Below are 22,737 nucleotides of genomic sequence, written 5' to 3' on the forward strand. Positions count from 1 at the left end.
TGACTTCTAAATTAACATTTCAAATGTTAACTGAGGCTTATGGAGATGAAACTTTGTCTCGTGCACATATGTTTGAATGGCATAAGCGGTTTTCAGGGGAAAGGGACAAAGCACGCATGTCAAAATCAAAATTCAAGGCAGTGGGAATTGTGTTCTTCGACATTAATCAAATTGTAATGATTGAGTGAGTTCTCAGTGCTCAGACTGTTAATCAACGCTACTACACTGAAGTATTAAAAAGATTTTGTGAAAAATTAGGGAAAAAAGACCACAGTTGTGGAGTGATGGATGGCTATTGCACCAAGACAATGCATCCGCTCACATGGCCCTATCTGTCAAGCAGTTTCTGACCAGCAAAAACATTACTGTGATGGGGTATCCTCCTTATTAATCTGATTTGACTCCATGTGATTTTTTTTTTTTTTTTTTTTTTTTATTTCCTAAAGTTAAAACTTGCTTAAAGGGAAGCAATTTTGCCTCACTTGAAGAGGTTCAGGCAAAAATGGAGAATCTCACAAAGGTCCTTCCAAAAACCTCGTTCCAGAACTGTTACCAGGAATGGTAGCATCAAATGCAGAAATGTATGAATGAAGAGGACTACTTTGAAGGTGATAATGTCATGGGGATCTGATTCTGTAAGTACAATGATTTATTGGACCAGTCTCTCTTTTTTTTTTTTTTTTTTTTTTTTTTTTTGTGTGTGTGTGTGTGTCACGCCTCTTATATTCATTTGCCATAGAAAGAATGGCCACATATGCTGCTTTAATCTGAGCCCATACAAGGGAGGAAAGTGAAACATCTCAGCATCCAGCATCCATTCACACTAAACATTACAAAGGATTTCATTATTTCATATAACAGCAATTGCATCTGTTAATGTTCTAGAACACCCTCCAGGTGGAGCAAAAAGCAGTAATCCAATCAGTATCTCATCTTCACATTCCTACAAGCTTCTTCAATGAATGGCATTATGTAAGCAATTATTAAATGCCAGTGATGACACTACATGTTCACCCACCACTTAAGGGATCATGGTTAAACATACATCTGCATCATCATAATATCTCTAGCAACAACATTCCTAAGTATATGGATGTCTCATGCATGAAAGAAGAAGTTCGGAGCACACTACTTCTTCAGATTGCAAAAGAAACTGTACACCTCTAGAAGCATTAGTAATAGAAGTACACCTCTAGAAGCATTAGTAATAGAAGTACACCTCTAGAAGTGATTAAGTACCTCTAGAAACACCTCTAGAAGTGATTAAGTAATAACATCATGTTTTTTCAGAAGCAGTAATCCAATCAGTATCTCATCTTCACATTCCTACAAGCTTCTTCAATGAATGGCATTATATAAGCAATTATAAACCCTTTGCGCTCGAGGTGCTTTTCTGTCAGGTGAACCAGCAACTTGAGAGTAATCAGCCATTTCCGCTTATATCATGAGTTCCTTATTGTTAACTTAAAATAATTTTAGACACAATAAAACACTTTAAACTCGTACATTTTAACATACATATTTTTTTAACTTAATGAAACATACATATTAAACATTATGTTCTAAAATTTTGCTTTGTATGATATTTTACAAAACAATCTCCAATATGCATCCTTGGCTTGTCGGGGCATGTGTGGCAGTAGTATACAGTTTGTCACCTTTGGGAGCAAACCTTGCAATTTTTTTTTTTTTTTTCCATCAAAATAATATGCAGCTTCCCATTTATTCGGATCGCTTCAGAAATGCTGTGTGAAGTAGAAGCTGTGCTGGGTTGTTTTTGTCGAAAATCTCCTCTCGGTTGATCCACTAAAATTTTCAAATATTGTAGATGACTAAGTGGCCGTTCGTTTCTCTGCTTCTTTACTGATTTATACAGAATGTATGAATTGATGGAGCAGATCCCCAAACCCCCCCAAAAATAGTTTTCGCCACCATTTTACGGATTTTCTTTAAAAACAATACGTCGAAGCCAGTTAGTCAGCTCGATCAACACCGCTCATAAATTTGATGTAATTTACAATAACATTGGGCTTTTTTATAACAACTTCAATACCGCCTTGGAGAGTTCTTCTTACAGGAGTTATTCCCGCATTATTCCAAGTAGTCAAAGCAATCACAATCCTCTTGTCCTTCCATGCAAGAAACAAAATATTACCTTTATGATATGCACATGTGGTTCGATTCTCAAATTTTGGCTTTCGTATTTCACATGGCAGGTGCTTTCTATTTGTCATGATCGTCCCAGTTAAGTGGCACTTTTGTTTGCGTAACTCTTCCGCCAATATGTAACTCGTATAATAATGGTCCATGAACATGTGGTGTCCCTGAACACCGAGAATTTTATCCTGTATCGTTTTGTATAGATGTAGCAGTGTTAGATGTAGCAGGATACCGGTAGATCGGGTCTTATCAAAGTCTCGATCCATAATACGGCAGAATAGCACAAATGAAGCCAGTATTTAAATCTGCGAGCGTATAAACCCGAATACCCCATTTTTTAGGTTTCATTGGATTGCACGTAATGAATGATATGCGGCCTTTGAATTTCACAGTCGATTCATCCACACGAATCTGCTCTTCAGGTACAAAATAATTCAAGAACCTTTCATTTATATGCTCAAGGACACCAGATACTAACTGCAAATGGTTTCTAGGGTTTCTGTTTTCTGAGGTGAAGTCTCCAAAATATTTGACAAAATCGGTCTCTCGTAAAATGGAATATAACTAGTATCATTTTTCGACCAGTATTCTTGTATGTTTGCCAGTGGCATTTTCCCCATATATATGATCGCCCCAATAAAAGCCCAAAATTCGGTAACTGTTTAATCGTATCATGATCGCCATATAGAACGGGATGATAAGTTCTTCCCTTCCACCTTCCTTGCAGCGTTATTGTTAGTTTCATGCACTATGTGAGTAACTAATTCCTTGGTGAAAAATAATTTGAAAAAATCTATTGGTTCTTTTATGTGTACAAATACGTGTGGTCCTACTTGTCTTTCACCGGATACAAACATTGTTCTTCTGGGGATTTCTTCAGATTCTGTGCACACTGCCCATTCTGAAGATTCAGTCTCTTCTGTACAATCACTTTGGCTTCCAGATTCACTATCGATTATTCGGATTTTTCATCTTCTTGCTCCTCTAACGTCATCACTATCTTTATCACTTCTGTCTTCATTCTCATGGGCAAGCTGTCTATGTAGTGATGTAATTTCGTTCGTTATTGCCGAAAAATTAAACTCATCTTTGCTAGAAGTAACTTCTTCGTCGTGTTCCATACTTATTGGGCTCAGTAACTTTGAAAGAAATACTGCGATCGGCAAGAAGGTTGAGTTCAAACTGATGTCGAAGACAGAGTCCTACCAGTGGTCGCAAGTATTTTTGAGATTAGACATTTAGTCGCATAAACATTTCAAAAACAACCTTTATTTGAGATAAGACATCCTTATAGCTATTCAGACACCTCGTAATATAATCTGCAAAAGGCCAAGTAGATCTCTCAAGCGATATTCTTTAGGTCAAATACAAATAAACACATCGATTCGAATGGTGCCTCTCAGGCACCGCTCGAGTTATCGCATCACATGCAGTGGTGCCTGAGAGGCACCGCTCGAGTGCAAAGGGTTAAATGCCAATGATGACACTACATGTTTACCCACCACTCAAGGGATCATGGTTAAACATACATCTGCATCATCATAATATCTCCAGCAACAACATTAATAAGTATATGGATGTCTCATGCATGAAAGAAGAAGTTCGGAGCACACTACTTCTTCAGATTGCAGAAGAAACTGTATATCTCTAGAAGCAGTGATTAAGTAATAACATCATGTTTTTTCAGGCAGAAGCAGCAGCTATTTCCAGAGCTATGCAGTACGTCACTTAGCAAAACCTACAGGACATCACCATCCACAAAGACAGCATGTTGGTACTTCTGCCATACTAAACCATCAGTACAGAAACTCAGAAAGACTTACAGAGGCATCAACATCCTAACATAATGCTCTACTGGGTGAAAATGCTTGCTAGGGTGAATGGCAAAGAAATAGCTGACAGATTAGCTAAGGAAGCAACATCACAAAGTATTTATATCCACAAGGCAGCACTTTGACCATGCTCATATTTTAAGAAACAACTAAGCGCAAATACGCAAGGTACAAATCAAATGGCAACAAAATGGGATGAATGTTAATGAGGCTGCTGTACATAGTAACTGCATCACAGAAGTAGATGACAAATGCATCATTATCCCCATAATTAACAAGATTTTTACAAGACATGGTCTTTTTCCTGAGTATTTTAAGACATGGTCTTTTTCCTGAGTATTTTAATAGACATAGCATCAGCAATACCAACCTCTGTTTCTTTATGGAAAGAAGTACCCCAGACCATTAAAGATAATGGGCACGAGTACCACTTTCTGGACAGACACAGAGGTTGCTATTGCTGACCATCTGCCCATTTACCAGAGAACACCATCTTAAAATCCCCAGTAACAATACAAAAGCCTACTTCAAGTTGTAAAACAATGTCATTTGGTGGCAAGGGATCGCCTACATTATTGATAAACTTGCAAAACTTGGAGCTGACCTGTGCCTTTGATACATAACTTTTTTTTCTTCTTTCTTTCTCTCTCTCTCTTTTTGTCTTTTTTTTTTTAAAGATAAAAACAGTACCTAGAATCAAAATTTAATATTCATTCAGTTTGTTTAAATTTTTGCAACACTACTGTAATGCATGTTTCACAATGTGCATTTGTAAAATTCTGTAAAGTTTGTAAAGTGTTGCCTTTGTAAAGAATATTTGTAATAAGTATTATTGTAAAGTATATTTTCTGCTGTAAAGTAATTTGAGTATCTGAAGTTATGTAATAATTATATCCTGAGTCACAATGGCAACAATATCTTACAATGTTGTATCTTGATGTGTCTCATAATGTTAGGTATGCGGGGACGCAAGGCAATACCACCTAACTTCTTGATAGAATGATGGTATTTCTACCTCCAGTCAAATGTGTTTGATATACTTTCACCACTGCAGCACATAAAATTTCAAAAAATTTTTTTTTGAAATACTAACACTGCTATCCTTATAGCTAATAACTCTGATAGATTGCATGCTTTCTTTGCACTTGATAATGGCTGTTATCACATTTGTGAATGAGGAAGTCCCACCTGACATATTCACTCTAAGATTAGCCAGGTGTGTGTTACTAGTTGGTGGACATAGTAGCTATCTATATATGTATATGTGTCTATTACAGCCCTGATTTACCAGAAAATGAAGCAACATTTGCTATTACAGCAGGTGGAATTGCAGATTCTAAAGAATAATTGAAAGGAGTTTCATAACTGAACTGAGGTGATTTTACATGTTTTGTTTAAATGTTTTATGTTTTATTAAATGTTAAATTATTTGTTAAATGTTTTGTTAATGTTAAATGTTTTTTTAAATCTTTGCAAAATAAAAAGAATCAGTGAAATGAATTATTTGCATGAAATAATTTCCCTTCTGAAAGTAGCTTTTGGCACTAATTTGAATTTTTACTTCCTTGTCTAAAGTGCAGGAAGTACTGTAATCACGAATAATTTTAGGTGTTATATTTCAATGAAAATATCCATTTTGCCTGCTCTTGAATACATTTGAACGATTTTTTTTTAGTCCAAAGGGGCTGTGTCCCTGACGGACAATCGTTTTCGTTTTTTGATTTTGCGTTCTTTCACTATAAGTGTCTGTTTCACTTTTTAAACTGTTGCCACCAAATTTTTGAAAAGAATCCTGCATTGTATTTGAAGAAATTAAATAATGAAAAATCTGCATAAATGTATGTATATTTCTTGCATTGTGATAAAACAATGGTACATAGAGCCATCAAATTTTGAATGACATAATCCTACTGCGAATATGGACATGTGGAATCCCAAATTTGAAATTTGTTTTATTATTGATTTCATATTTTGTAAAACTTTAACGAATTTTTGCTTAACAAACTCAAGGATTTCAAAGCGAGCCATGGCAGCGCTGTACAGAAAAAAACATTTTTATCTCCAGTGCGCAAGAATTTGTATCAGAAATTCTAAAGATATGCTCAATTTAAACTTATTTTGCTATATTGTTCTTGAACTGAATTTTATGATTTAAGTGCGAAGAACGTGATATTTAATAAATAAAGGTAGCAGACAAAATGTTAAAAAAATGCACCTTTGGATGTAATTTAAAATCTGAAACCTTTCAGATATTCTTTCAGAATTTTCTTTCTTTTCTTTTTGCTTGAAATCTATACCTACAGACAGAATAAAGGATACATTTTTCCAAAATGGATTCAAAAGAGACTTTTTCATGACATCTGTACATATGTATGTATGCATCTCATATAACTCAAAAACGAGTAGTGGTAGAATATTGAAATTTTGTACATAGGATTGCTATAATGTGCTATTTGCACCTCCTATTTTTATTGCATTCAGCAGGACCAAGTGTGTGTGTGTGTGTATATAACATATATATACCCACTCCCTTACTGGCTTGGTTAACTCTGTTTATTATTATTATTATTATTATTATACATTAGTAAACTGTGCATTTCTTTAAAAGTGATTGAATTATGTTATTCTTATGTTCTAGTTAAGGTTTTATGCCTTTAGTTGATCTGCATGAAATGTAGAATTATCAGCAATTTCAAAGTTGAGCTAAGCCTAATGAGGTGGAATATGATCACATATAAAAAAACTATTGAATTAAGTTAGGTGGGGTACCAATTTCAGTGTCATTTTGCCCAGTGGGGCCAAGAGTTAACTTAAAATGATTATGCACTGAAAATTTTGTCTTTTTTCCTATTGGCTAAATTGCTTGCTTTTGCATAGAAACTGTAAATTTGCAAAAATTGTTTTTAACTGTATTTTCAGTTTAGGTGTTTTTGTATTTTACAGTTTTTAATGAAGATATTTTGAGTTTTTGTCTATTTTTGCTTTGCAATGATGTGAGAACTGAATTGATTGAATGAAAAATAGATCTCTAATCAAATTTGAGGAAATAAATTTAAATTAAATGCAGCAAAAATTTGTGCAATTTAATAGGCCGTACAAGGAAATCATATAGTGTCCACATCAAATATTTTTTAAAAGTGTAGCAGTCAGTAATCAGCATTATATTTTATTCAGAAAAAGTAAACAGAAAATGTATCATACTGTCACTGAGAGTATAGTTTCTATATTTCTCAAAATTTTGTTTTTAAATTAATGAAATATTTCACATATTGAATTTTAATCATTCAAAACTGTCTGAATCACAAAGTAAAATGTTTTTTTCATTTATGAAAAAGGGTGCTTTTAAGTTAAAGATTAATTTTCTGTTTCGTGAACTTATCAATATTTACTTTTTAAAAATACTTTTGAAATCTATTAAAATTACATTTTTATTTCATTTTCTATGTATAGTGAAAAAAGTGCTTAAAATACAAGTTTATATATATGTTTTTTTTTAAATTGAAAACATATTTAAACTGTATTTTATGCAATTTCAGTTGAAATGACACATTTTCAGCTATATTAACATTTTTTTCAGAGGAATATTCCATTCAATATTTTAAGTTTGTAAGAACGATAATTTACAGGGTCTTCACTTTATTAATCATTGGATAAATAATTTGAGGAAGAAACTTGTGAAAAAAAGTTTTTCAAAGGGACTTCATGCATGCATTAATTTTATAAACAACATATGTGTATGACTATATATAATAAATTAAGAATAAATAAATACATGTTTCTAATGTCTTTATTTACATGATACTATATACAGGAAATGTAGAAAGTTTTCTGTGCTACAAGTGCGACATATTTAAGTCCTGATGTCTTATGAGCAGCTCTTAATATACACAGAAATTTTACATTCTTGCCTAATCACTCAAGTTTATAAAGTATGAGTCTTAAGCAGTAGTTTCATTTTGACCAATAAAACTTGGGCAAAATGCTTCTTTCAGTTGATTATCAAAACTCATAAATGTTGTACCTATAAGAAAAGGCAAATTATGATCACAATAATAATAAAATAAAAATGCTACTTTAATAGTTACAAAGCAATAAAAGTAATTTATCTTTTTTTATCTATTATTAAATAATGAAGAATCTGTATATATGTATGTCTCTCCCATCCTAGAACCACCAAATTTTGAACACACATATTCCTCCACCTGAACATGTACACCTCAAAGCCCCAAAATTTTACTTTTAGATTTATTTATTTATTTAATTTATATTTGGTGCATAATTAATGAATTTTTAATAAACAAACTCAGTGACTTAAGCAATGTGTTTGCACTGTTTGAATTTTTTTTTTTTTTTTTTTTTTTTTTTTAAATCTTCTGTGCACCACTGTATTTCTATTTGGATACATATTGTTTAAGATATTTATCTTTTCTTTTTAATCAACAAACTCGGCTGTTTAAAAGCAAGGTGTTGCAATTTGCCAAACTACAAAATATTTAACTTTCAAATTTAATCTCTAATTGATTAACAAACTAAATGATTGAAAAGTATTAAATATAGTTCTTAATAATATTATTTTACATTTTAAATCATATTTCTGGTTGAGTTAAATAAAATTCATGTAATTTACATCTAATTAATCTAACTAATTATGGCACACTGAAATGGAATGATACTTTCCAATCATAAATATGCATTAAATTACAAAAATAATACTATCTGGAGATTTAAAAAATGGTTTACAAACATATTAAAAATAAATTTTGCTTAAATAAAAATATTAATTCTCACTATTTTGTAAAATTCTGGGAAATTATGTATCAGTTTACATAATGGTACATTATTTCAAAAAGTACTAAAAAGAACTATTATAAAATACAGGATTATGTAACATTCATCTAGTACTAAAACAAGGCTTCACCAAGTTCAGTACAAAGTCTGGGATTCGGGTTTGTTGGGGCTTCAATGATTCAAGATATGGGAATTTCCTGGATTTTTATATAATCAATTTAAAACTAATAAGATGACATGTAGAGATTACAAAATTAAACATGTGAAACAGTTGTTTATGAAATAATGAAGCATTTATGATCTTAAGAAAATCAAAATTAAAAAAAAAAGGGGTGGGGCTCAATATTTGTTTTCTGTATTAAAAATTTCTTTTACTGTAAGTTGTTTAAATTGCTTTTTTTTTTTTTTTTTTTTTTTTTTTTTGTATGAATACTTTCTCTTTACTTTTATAAATAGGCATAATTTCTTGTTCTGTTACAAAACCCTATAATTACCAGATCAGGAATTTCCACTAAATTGTCAATCAAAATCTTTCATTTTCAGCAACCTGTCTGTCACATTCTTCACTATTGGTACTAATGTTTTCTGGGTTTGAGACCATACTACTGATTTTAGAATCCATTAATTGATAGATTGTTCGGGCATTGTTATTAAAATACAATATTTCTGTTATATCATTTTTATTTATGATCACTTTTTTACGTTTCTTCGCAAATTACATTAATTGGAAAATTTAAATTTTTGTATGTGATATCCAAAAATTTTCAAATTGCAACTATCATCATAAAACTTAATCAGCATCCACTATACACTATGTAAGTATGATGATGTATCATAAGATTGGCAACTAAAGACATATTGTTCCACTAAAATTTGTCTCCTATTATGTGCTGTGGAAGTTAAACCTGAATTATATTAGTTTTGTTATTTATTATACTTATGCTTATTTCCTGCATCTATTTATCTGAGTCCTGATGAAGTAAGTTCCCACATATACTCAAGGGAATGCTTTTCCTTGCTGCACTTGCCACACATTTTGGTGAGTTTATTAATTGCAGATAATTTCTAGTTATAAGAATAGTTTACAGATTGCAAACACACACTGTGTGGCAGGTGAGGGCCTATCACCTGCCACATGGCAAAAAGCGTGTCAAGTGCATAATGGAAAGTACCCTTAAGATTTATTGGAACAAAAAATCAGTTATTCTTAGCTCAAATAGTGCTAAATGGCTGATGAATATCATTTACAAAATCTTTTTAAAAAAATTTCCTTAAATTTCTTCTCATCAACACACTTTGCAGCACAGTTGGCTAGTCTATAATCATTGTCAAGCATAATGCTTGTCATGCTAATCATTGTCAAGCATAATCATTGTTAATCAATTCTCTATTTACACAGTTTAGATATGACAACAACATGGTGTCCCCCACTCCCGAATGGCTGGCAACTGCCTGTAATGCCATTGGCCACAAGTGGTGGGCATTTTATTGTGGAGGCACCTAATAGGTGGCCACTGTTACCTCCTATGAAACGACAGACAATTTTACATTCATGCTGTCTCCAGGATTCGAACCGGGCCCTTTGGTAGGGCAGTCAGGTTCCCCTAACCACTATACAGGCTGGGTGGCTGATAACAACATTTTTGTGAGATACTTATGTTAAATTTGTTTAGAATAATAAAGCCTGAAACATAAGTAATATGCTTTTTAATTTATGAAAATGCTCATTTATCATTTTGATAGTTGTTTTAAATAAGATGATATTTTGGAGAGCATTATTCTTATTTTACATTTTATTTACTTATTAATTTTATTTCAATTCTTATTATTTTACATTAGCTTTCAATATATTTTTTTTCTTTAAATTCACATACAACCATTGGCATTTAAAACATACTTTCTATAGATACTGTTAGAGAGTGAGATCCGTCGAAAGAATGATGGATTGTAATCAATTATAATTTTTCATGAATGGAAAAGCAGCCACTGTGATACTTAGTTTCTTTGCTTATTCAGCAGTTTTTGTCTGTCACACATGCATACACATACATATTTAAGGTACATTGGAATCTTAGAAGCTGAGTATGTTGCCATTAGCCTGATTGTATTACCCCTGTTCAGGAATTAAATGTTCTTAATTCTTGTATAACAATGTTTTAATAAAAGAATGGAAAAGAAAACTATTACATTTTCAAATGTAAACTGATCTATATGTAAGCTAAAAGGTAAGATTTTGTTGGGAAAATTCAGCTGAAATTTATAACCCACGTATTAACTGAATTTAAAATTTAGTACAAATCTAGCTATATTTTGCTAAAAGTTGGAATAATTAATGAATGCCAAGTCCTTATCTTTTTTAAAAAATTTTATTTAAAAAAAAAAGTTCCTACGCTGTGAATGAGATTGAAAGTAATATTATCTGTGAGGCAGATAATAACAATATTAATTGTGAAATGGAGGACAGTGCCATTAACTTGCATTTGATGGTAGCAGACAGAAACTCCAAGAACTACTAGAAAATTTTGAATTATGTACAACAAAATTTGATTAATGCAGATTAGGATTAAATAAAATGAAGTACTTTTTAAATTAATTTTTGTTATAAATATTTTTCATTTATTTTCATACCCCCTTTTGCAAGGGGACTAGTAAGGGAAAAGTCATCTGAAGAATACAAAACTCTGTCAATACAATTTAAGTACAATAATATGTTTTTTAAACCTTTGAGTGGGAAAGAGAGGCCTCACTGACATTAAGGTTTTATAATTTTAAGAGCTATTATTTGTACAATACGGTCGTCAACCCTTAGAACTTAATGGAACACTATATATATAATTTTATATTTGGCGGACGACTAATATGAGAAAAAATCCCCCCTTAAATCATACCTTAAAAACAACATATGAATATGAAAAAACAATATTCAACTTTCCACTAAATGTAATTCTAATTTTTATTTGTTAATATAATTTTCGAAACATTTGGTGTTCAGCAGCATGCCTTTATGGAAATTCAGGCTACACCCCTGATTATGAGTAACAATTAAAGCACTATTAACATCTCACTGATACACATATTTCGTTCACATTGAAAAATTATATGAAAAGTACAAAAATCTTACCTTCTTGTACAGAAAGCTTCACATTTCCATATCACTGTAAAGGAACTTCACGAAAAGCAAGAACAAACTGGTAAACGCGAAGCAATATCAATAAACTGAAAGTGTTATGCTGCCAACTTTTAATTATTGTAAACAGGGTAATCATCGCTTACTCGGCAATGGCGCCATCCATCAACAGTTAAGACAAAATAAAAACAGAAACTTCCAGTGATGCAATTATAAACAAGAATGCAGATGGTTCTCATAAAAATCCATCAAGTTGCCTATTGACACGGAAAAAAACTGTGTTATTAACAACTACAATAACATACGTTTGTAATTCAAAAGAAAAGAGAATTCCAGTTTGCGCTATTATGGATAACAGCAGCATATCCATGGATGCCAACTCTCACTTTCAAACGTCGCTAGATACACCTGCAAAAGTAGCTAAAAAGTCGCTAAACTCAGAAGAGATTTCGCTAATAATAGTAACTAAAATTAAAAAAAGTATAATCCATATTCCTTAATAGGGTTTTGTTACTTGTCATTTTTTAAACTGAATCTTCATAAAAATATAAATAATGTCTCAAATTTTCTGCGGACCACCAAAACGTTTTCACGGACCACTGGTTGGCCTGCTGATATAAAGTGTTTGAACGCCATACAATGCATCTACAAAGTTTTAGGACTGAATTTGTTTCATCAGTTCTAGTTAAGTTGCACAACAGTACTTTGAGAAAATATTAACACATACAGATCTATTCCCATTAAAATATTGTCTATTTATGGGAATGTATGTAATTATTTGTTTGATTTTATGCACCTGATACCTGCCAATACAGATTTAGCAATGGAATTGAAAGAAGTTGGGAATTTCCTACAGCATAATGCAGCCAATGGCAAGTTCCCACCTTGCCTTGAAAATCACTAAAAACATTAAAAAAGCTGAGACCAAAGAGAGTTCCAAAAGTTGATTACAGCAAGCAATCCTGAAGTTCTGTGAGCAAGGTGAGTTATAGAAAGCTTGAAAATGGATGCACATAGAATGTTAAACAGTGTATAAGCTGTTTCTTTCATATTTTGATTGTATATGAATTTGATCTTAAAACTTTCTGATGCACTTTAGAACAGTGATTGCTAATTCACATTAATAAAATTAATTCTGCAGGTATTTTGTTTATCAATGATTATATATTTTGTGCTTTTAGAAAGACACATGTGTTAATAAAGAAAGTTGTTAATGGAGGGTTAATCTGTCTGAAAATTGATGGTTATTTAATAAAATATATAAAAATGAGAGCTTAGACTGTTTAAATAAGAAATTTTAAATATCATACCTTTATAGCTTTGTGCAACACATATCAAGATGTGGCTCATTTTCATGTGCAGATATCTGAGATATAGAGTGAAAATTTCTTTCTGATGCATCTGACTGTTGTCTTACAAAAGTTACAAACACCTAAAAAGTAATAAACATATTTTTAGATTTCTTAACCTGTCATTTTTAGATAATAGTTGGGTGATAAGATTTTATCTGCAGATTTTAAAATTAACTTATTCAGATAAATAAAATACACCACTGACAGCATTTAGAGTATACAAGAAAAGAAAATAATGAATATATAAATTTGACCCCTTTTAATAAGCAAGCGAATAGATTTCATTTCAGAAGCTTATTTTGAAATCAAAACATTTTCTATGAATTATAAATTTTTTTCAGTATTGAGAATTAAATTGGTAATTTATGATATTATTTTTCTGTATGAAATTGACATTAAATTATTATTGAGTTTAATTTATTATCACGAAGTTGTAGAACTTCTATTAGTTTACTTACTTTATCACATTGCATTATTTTATTAATTATAATTGTTCTTATTAAGTTAGTTAAAACATTTCAAACAATTTTAATCACATTAATTTTGATGTGATGTTTACTCTTTTAAGTAAATTAAAAAGTTTCAAACAATTTTAGTCACAATAATTTTTATCTGCAGTTTATATTCATATATTAATATCGTATATTACATTAAACAGTACTACTAAAAATGCTGTAAAGCTCTGTTGTAAATTAAGTGGATTGCTATGCTGAATGTAAAAATTAAACATTGACAAAACAAATTTTATAAATAAATGTACAAAGGAAATGGAGAAATTATATAAAGTTCAGACATCATTAATAATTGATAGATATTAACTTAAAAGTGTTGAAATATGCTGCAAATGTTACCTGATCAAGAGTTGTGGGATCAATTGCTAGATCTTCAATTCCAAAAAGTTTTGCACATTCTTCTAAATGGCAGAATAAGTTGGATAAATGGCAGAATAAGTTTTCATCAGGTAAAGTTATTTCTACTCTGCGTTTGCTTCGTACCTAATGTGAAGGATATTATTATATTAATATCTGGAATTAAAAAATTCAGATTTTTAGAAATGCATGTACAAGATTCTCTTAAATTTGTTATTATCCATAGGAACATAATTAAAACTGCATAAAAATAGAAATAATTTATTAAAATTTCAAAGTTGAAGTTGTTTGATAAGGAAACAATTAATAAGCCTCTGCAGTATCTTAACTTATAGGAAATACTACGGTGAATATTGATTCAACAACATATTTTCTACAGCAGTACTACTACTTTTGAATTGAGGAAGCTTTTAGAATTGTAGATAAAATCTATGTATTTCATTATTATTATTATTCATTATTTTTCTTCACTGAAAAATTTTGATAGACAACCCTAAAAATCAAGCGAATGCATTAAAGCATAGCTCTTTTACATGCTTCAATGTTAAGTTATAGGATAACTGTGTATTTTAATAATGTGTAAACAAAAAATTAAAAGTGGATGGATTGCTGGATTCATCAGTTGAAAAAAGCCTTTTTATGAAAGCTGTGGAGGAATAAGACAAGTCAAATTTCTGTTTAATTTGTAAATTTAATTTCTTAAGGATACCTTCCTAAATTAAAGCAGAGGAAAAACTGTTTGTTATATTTGCTGGTAACAAATCTTGCAAATTTACCTGAATGTGTGTAGTTGGCATTTCTTTATGTATGAAGTTAAGAAGGGAGGATAAATCTTCGCTGTCTTCTGGAATTCTAAAGGAAATTATGTAGCCAGTGCCCAACCTAAGGAGGAGTGATAATGATTTTAACAAATTTTTGATTATGTGTTTTACTTTTGCAGCAAAAAATGTACAAAAAATAAGTATTTTTTTTTTTTTTTTTTAAAGCTATAAATTGAGTATTACCTTGCTTTCAGTTTTGCTGGACTGTCTAAACAGGCTATTTTTCCATTAACCATAATGCCTAGTCTTGAACACAGGACATCACAGTCTTCAATGCTGTAAAAGTTAATAATAATATAAGTTAATAATAGATCTTATTAATTCAGATTAAGGAGTGATATTTATAAAGTATGTGAAATTTTAAAATAAAGCAAAAAAAAGCAATCTTAGATCGGTGTGGATTTTGAATAGACTGCAACAACAGAAAATTCTTGTTAAATATTTTTTTTTATGATTTTATAAATAATTTTCATAGATTTAAATTTATATATTTTTTAATAGAAAGAATTTATTAGAATTATTCAAATAAAACATTGGATAATATCATTATCTAATATTTTTGTAACTTACTTTTGTAATTGCATCTTGAGTTACTGCAATATGTTGAGCAATGATTCAGAGTTGCGATTTGAATGTAAAGGGGTGAGAACGTGTTGCCAGATCTCCCAGTTTTTCATCACGTCTCTCGGTAGATCACCAAATTTCACCAACCCCAGATTTTTTATTTTTAACCTTTATCAAAACTGTATTCCAGCAATAAATAAAATCTCTTGAATATGTAAAACTTAAAACAAATTCTATTTCTTACCTCTTATGATTTCCAGAATAATTTTTTGTATTCAATTTTATTTCAACCGAATTTTATTTTTTATTACATTTCATTGTCTTATTAAATTTCATTTGATTTGAATCGTCTTAATCTGAATGTTTCAAATCTATCTGTGATTTCTTTATGAAGATTCAAGCAGAGATTAACCTGTTAATATTTGTATTTTTGTTTATGTTAGTATATGGTGCATTATTAAGTTTAACCATATAAATATTATGTATATTAATTATTAATTTTATATTCATCACATTTAAAAGTACTTTGATAAATAAAAGCTTTCCTTCACATCTCAGGATTTTCTCAGTATAAAAGCGTAAAAACATTTTTTAAATGAATTTAGCTGAAGAACATAAAATTTTGAATTTACAATAAAATGCTAATACATTTTACATCAGAATTGAATTACAAATAGATTATTAATCATACATTATAAAGTGAATTAAAGTCAGTTTGTAATTCCTTTGAAATGGCGTTGCCGCGCAATGTGAAAATCTCCTAGATTTTAAGGTTGGCATCAATGGTGTTGAATGTTCATAAAAAGTGTCAATTATTTGAAGTGAGAAATTATATTAATTAGATTTATTATGAATTACATCAGCTTCATTAAAAATACAATAAAGACATAACAAATACATACATTGCTTTGGAGAATTGTTCTGTTATATATAATTAAAATTTGGAAGTTAAAAATCTTTTGTAGATTAAATGGAAAATACTGCTGAGAACTGGCAATTTGACAAGCTGCTCATTTCATAAATTTAAAATTTTATATCTCATGGAATGACACTGTTTACCAGGCAAAGTACCATTTGATGGTTGTATTAGGCAGCCGTGAAAGGTAATTTTTCTCTGGCTTTTCCTATATTTAAGCCCGGTGGTGCAGTGGCTAATACGTCGCACAGCAGCAGCATAGGTCCTGGGCTCAATCCCCGGGGTGGGCAAGGTTGTTCTTTGACTCAGCCTTTCATATTTTGAGTGCGTCAATATAATGAGTTCCAAGTTCACTTGGGGAATAAACACCTGGGGTCCTGCGACGAGCTGACCTCTTGGGGTATTTATTGCTCAGGCACTCCACAGTCAAGAAAGCAGATATCAGGGCACTGTATGCCATGGCTCACTAAAGGCTGTTGCACCACTAAATTAATTTTTAGTTTATTTCTATATTAAAAGTTCAAGCCTTAAATTATTAAACAATATGATGTTTTTATGCAATCTAATTCTCTTAAAACCCATAAAATTACCTTTCTGACATTACAACTTTTATAATCTTCTATTACAAAGATAAAGTGTGCATAGCATTTATACTATACAAATTCTCTTTAAAATGATATATACAAGTTTGCATTTTGCGAAACGTAACATTTTCTATGAGCATACAAAGTTCAAAAACATAAAAATTTCCAAAAGTGTCCACAATTTTGGCCACCACTGTACACATCACACTTGATTTATACCATAGTTCCACAACATAAGAACCACAGTATCAAATTTTCATCAAAATATGAATTGATATTCTAATCAGCATTAAATCATGAATAATTTTCAAATTAAGTATTAATTTCCAAATTATCATTATAATTTTCAAAAGAAGATATTCAGCAATATCAGCTATCTACCTGTGTGATGTGAGGATAACAGATCGCCCAGCTTCTGTAGCTTGTGAAATACTCCTCCAAACTAACCTTCTAGTTCCAGGATCCATCCCAGACGTAGGTTCATCCTAGATGTAAAAGCAGTTACATAAGATGCCATGTTAGATATGAAATAAGGATAATAAAAGTAGTTATGAAAATTAGCTGTTTTTTTGTGGGGGAGAAGATGTTAAATGATACCAAAATGCATAATATTTATAGCATCCAAAATGTCTTAATAATTACTATAATATTATAGATTTTTGTGAAAATTATACATTTGGTATTTTATGAATTAAATATATTTTAAAGTATATCAGTTCAATATATTACGAGGGTTGGTATTTATATTTCTGGCCTAATAAACAAATATTTATGATCAAAGTTGGTTTCATTGTTTTTCAAAATATTCTTCATGAAGATCAATACATTTTTGCATGTGTTTAAACCAATTTCCGAAGCATTTTGTCCACTCCCATTGAGATAACTACAAAACATGCGTTTTGAATGCATCAACCGCTTCTTCGGGTGTCGCAAATGGCTGACCATGTAATTTATTTTTGACGTGCGGGAATAGAAAAAACGTCATTGGATGCCAAATCAGGGCTGCACGGCAGATGACCTTCAATTCGATGTTTTGGCTCGTCAAAAATTCCTTTGTTTGAGCCGATGTGTGAAAGCTCGCATTGTCATGACGAAGAATGATTTGCTTCTTCTGCATTTTTCGAATTTCCCCGATGTCTTCTGGCAAACAAATGGTCGTGTATCATTCGGAATTGACCATCCTGCTTTGCTCTCACGCCGTTGTCACCACGTGACCGGTAATTCCGAAGAAACAGGCAACCATTTGCTTTGCTTCAATGTGCTTCTTCCGCGAACAACTTTTGCTGGATTTGCCTCGTCTCGGAAGACCCATATAGTCGACCGCTGTTTAGTTATGTTTTATTTCATAGTCACAGCTGGCCATAGCATTCTTCATCATGAACATTTGTCCCTCCACTCTTAAACTTTCAACTCTATTGATTCTATACTCTTCCAACATTGTTATGTATCATTGCCCATTACTCAGCACCATAAATTTTTATGATCTGAGGATGAATTTCGCATGCCTACGTTTTTGTAGCATATCAAAGCTCTCACTTTATTTCCAGTTCATTTTCATCTCTTCACATATAAAATCACTCGCACAGCTACTAGTATAATCTCTACTATGACAAAAATTTACAAAACAGTTCTCACCCATTGATTTATACTGGATGAATTTGATTGCCTCCTACTGCTTTTGCAGATACAGTATCCTGCTGATGGACTAGTGGTAGAAGTGTATGATGAATGTATAAAAGCTTGTCTCGAAGTAAGATAAATGCTTCACTGTCAGAGTACTTGTATGGGATGATAGTTCTAAAGTGGTATATGTATTCAAACTGGAAAGATGTTCTTCTTCAACTTCTTTCATTTTTTTAATTACCAAACAATACTACTTTTTTGATGTGACTTACGTATTATATTTTATCTATATATAATAAATTTTTGCTCAACTGTACCGAAAGAATTCCCTGCATAATTAATCTAAAAAACTCTTCTTACCAAAAGAACTAGCTCAGGATCTCCCATGGTGGCAATGGCAGTGCAGAGTTTTCTCTTGGTACCTCCACTGAGTGTTCGTACTGGGCAGTCAGCATGGATGCTTAGTTCTAGGCTTTGTAGGCTATGGTCAACCAACTGAAAACAAAGTTTTAAATTTTATTGTAAGTACTAGTATAAGAGAAATTGCAAAATAAGAAGTATTCATATATTAGAGAACAAGTTAAAAACAGAAAAATGATTAAAAAATGATTCAAATAAATAAACCTACTCCTTTTAGAGTTAAATCGTCACTCAGCGTTCAGGCCATTAAGATGTTCACAGTAACTTAACAGTTCATGTAAGGACTGTTAATTGCAATTATTAGCTGATTATTGTTTTTTTTTTTTTTTTTTTTTTTTTTTTTTTTGATAAAAGTATTTTACATTGTTTGATAAGGATATATAAAAATCTATGTTTTAATAAGAAAATTTTATATTGTTTTTGTTATTAAAAGCAAATAATAATTATAATAAATCAGACCTTTTGTGTTTGAGATGGATGTATGCCTCTTAGACCAGCATAAACTTCTAAATGCTGTCTAGCAGTGAGGAGGGGATCAAGAGCATCCTTCTGAGGACAGTAACCAAGGAAGCGGTGCTTCTCATATGCTTTTGATCTGGAAAGCATTATTTTATTAACTTAATATATTTCCAATACGTAATGAAATAATGAGTTGTCCAGAAACTACTTTCGTTTTTCTCAAAAGAGAGTTGTAGTATGACAGAAATTTTAATGTTATTTGAAATAAATCTTTGAGAATACATTATGGCAAGCAATACACAGGTATTAGCGGATAGTTTGAATAAAAATTATTGAAATCATAGAATATTTGCATCAGCATTTTATTCTTATGTATTGAGAATGAAAATTCACATTTTACTTTTTTATTTCTATAAAGAGCTGTAGATGTATACAAGTTTTTTTTTGGTGTGTATGGTGGTGATGCACTAACATAACGTATATGCCAGTAATTAGTTTACAGAATTTCATTCTAGTGATTTTTCAGTTCCAAATGGATTGCGTTCTAATAAACCAACTAATACTGATGATGACAAATTAAGAGCTGTGATTTATGCTGTCATATAATTGTATGTAAGCCTGCTGAGAGTCAAAAGTACATTCAAAACAACCATTTGAATACGTTTAGTTATATAAAAATGCTGGATGTTTGGATTCCGTATGAACTCAAAAGAAATTCATTTGCTACAACATAATGGCTATGTGATTTGCTTTTAAAATATTAAGAAATTGATCAATTTTTGAAACGATTAATAACTGGTAACGAAAAATGTTAACTGGTAATTTTTTACAGTAACACTGAATGCAAAAGATCATGGTCCTAACATTTATCAGAAGAAAATTATGTTTATATTCCGGAGGATTATAAAAGAATTATGTATTACCAAAGCTTGACCAAAATCATGAGCTTTTACCAAATACTGTCAATATACTGTCAACAACTAATAAAACTGAAACGTTCTTTTAAACAGAATTGTGACACATACAAATAATTCTGATACTGTGTTTCATAATTATAATGCCAAATTACATTATTACATTTGTATCTTTAGTCACTCATGAGAAATTATTGAAGCTTATTGGGAATGTATTATGACATCCACATAGCTACAACATTTCATCAATAGACTTATTCATTTTATGCTCTGCAAAACTTTGTTGAGTTAAAAAAAACCTTCATTTCAGTTAATAATATCAGCTATCAACAACTGGAAGTTTTTTTTTTTTTTTCTTAAAAAAATATATATATATATATTTATTTATTTATTTATTTATTTATTTTTTTTTGAAAGTGCAATCATTAAGTTTCTGAAAGATGGCAAATAGTTATTGACCAAAATATCAATACATTGCTATATGAAGTTATTTCTTTGTATAAAAACTTGTTTTTTTATTGTAATGTTTAAAGAAAAGGTCCCAGCAAAAGTAGTTTATGGACTCAATAGGTAATGAAATAACTTAAAAACAGAGAGCAATATAAATAAGTAATAAGAAACATTTTTATTATCATACTTAAATTTCGAAAGATTCTAGTACTATATTTATTACAATAAATATAATACTAGCCGACAGTTATCAGAAATATAAAACCAAAAGTTTCTTTTATTTATATCTTAAAACAAGAAAACTTGACAATTGAGTAGCAGAGCAGTATTTCTAAATGTGGACAATACTGGTTGCTTAAGGGTATTTGAATTATTTTGGTTAACTTTAGATATCAAGTGGTGACAGAGGTCTTGATATTATTATAATAAAATTCTTAAAAATTGAAATAAATTACGCGTAGGATACATATTATGTACTCTTTTCCATAAACAATATTGTTGTGTGCGTAATAGATTGAATGCACACAGTGACAACAATAACCTGATATATATATATCGAAAAACATAATTATATACATATATTATATATATAATCTATTTATTCCGGACAAAAGCTGGTACATCACATATATATATATTTTAACCAAAACGAACACTTTACATTCTCTGACCTTCCACAAAAACACTCATACAGCTCTTCTTAGTATCAGAGACCACAATCAGTACTACACTAAAAACGTTAAACAAAATGCAATGCAATGGACATCTAAAGAGCGAAATTCACATGAAGATATCTCAATACTCGACTCTGAACTGAGAAAGTGAGAGCTAGTGCTTTCTTCGGTCTTATATAGTTTTACCCCGGCCACTGAGAGATCTTTAGTACTTTCCATTTATTGAAATTACTGAAGAGCATATACGGTTAAAATTACATATAAGGGTCGGATACAATTACAATTACACATTGGGATCAATTACAGGACAAATTACAGTTACGAAGGAACGGGACCAAAATGGTCGCCAAAACTAATGCTAGCTTGGCGATATCTCGGCAATTCAGCGAGATAGCAATTTACCTCAATGTTAAACAGATTTCTCCCTGTAATCATGTTTTTCTGGCAGACATTCGACTCTTCAGATTTTCTTGGCACATTATACAAAATATACTATAATTTCAAAAATAACTTCATTCAGATTATTTACATATATACAAAAATTCGTAACATTAATTAGAGCTTTGTGCCATCTTTTGAAAGCGAGAAATTAGCTACAAGTGTCAAAAGTTGTGATTTATACCTTTTACTAACAAAGCATAATTTTAATAATTGATAACTATTAGATCTCTATCAACTTTATCCATTCTATTGATTTAATAATTAATGTTACTATTGCATTATAGTAAAAAATCGGGAAACGCCGTATACGTGAAAATTCCGGATATGGTTATGATTAACAGAATGGCAAAACTTATGGGGCTATCTGCCTAAAGGGTGGAGAACTTTCTAAGGGAAACTGGCTCGTATTCGCGTTACGTATGGCAAAAATCACGAACATTAACCATGCAGCCAGCCTGTTTGCGAGGGATCGAACCACCAGCATTCAGAGGTCTTAACCATTGGACTACTGGTGGTGCAAAATTGCCATACAGTTGAGCATATAAAAATGCAATTCACTGTAGAAAAGCTAAATGAATGTAAGAACTTTCTACTCCAAAATTACAAAAACAGCTTACTTGCTGTTAACTTAAACATTAAAAAGCTTTCATTCAAAATTATGCAAGATAATTGCATAATTATGCAAGATAATTGAATAATTATGCAAGATAATTGAATAATTCCCGGAGGGAGGGAGCATTTCA

At 30.9% G+C, this 22,737-nt stretch overlaps 2 protein-coding genes across 2 annotated transcripts in view; one reads left to right on the forward strand and one right to left on the reverse strand.

Annotated features, from left to right (window-relative positions):
- LOC118197424 (meiotic recombination protein DMC1 homolog) overlaps positions 1 to 7,716 on the forward strand; it is a 118,487-nt gene extending 110,771 nt beyond the window's left edge. The window contains exons 14-15 of the mRNA XM_035368933.2: positions 5,270 to 5,367; positions 7,570 to 7,716. Coding sequence (XP_035224824.1) covers positions 5,270 to 5,339 — 70 coding nt within the window. The 3' untranslated portion in view covers positions 5,340 to 5,367; positions 7,570 to 7,716. The remainder of the gene's footprint in view (positions 1 to 5,269; positions 5,368 to 7,569) is intronic.
- Positions 7,717 to 7,761: 45 nt separating this feature from the next.
- The window catches only part of LOC118197423 (uncharacterized), a 235,726-nt gene continuing 220,750 nt past the window's right edge, over positions 7,762 to 22,737 (reverse strand). The window contains exons 72-79 of the mRNA XM_085820180.1: positions 19,516 to 19,651; positions 18,997 to 19,131; positions 17,395 to 17,498; positions 15,133 to 15,225; positions 14,905 to 15,010; positions 14,111 to 14,254; positions 13,218 to 13,339; positions 7,762 to 8,013 (exon numbers count right to left, since the gene is read on the reverse strand). Of these exons, the coding sequence (XP_085676306.1) occupies positions 13,220 to 13,339; positions 14,111 to 14,254; positions 14,905 to 15,010; positions 15,133 to 15,225; positions 17,395 to 17,498; positions 18,997 to 19,131; positions 19,516 to 19,651 (838 nt within the window). The 3' untranslated portion in view covers positions 7,762 to 8,013; positions 13,218 to 13,219. The remainder of the gene's footprint in view (positions 8,014 to 13,217; positions 13,340 to 14,110; positions 14,255 to 14,904; positions 15,011 to 15,132; positions 15,226 to 17,394; positions 17,499 to 18,996; positions 19,132 to 19,515; positions 19,652 to 22,737) is intronic.

This window comes from Stegodyphus dumicola, chromosome 7 (genome assembly GCF_044657685.1).
Source record: "Stegodyphus dumicola isolate Sdum_Otavi_A_Nest chromosome 7, ASM4465768v1".
Taxonomy (NCBI): domain Eukaryota; kingdom Metazoa; phylum Arthropoda; class Arachnida; order Araneae; family Eresidae; genus Stegodyphus; species Stegodyphus dumicola.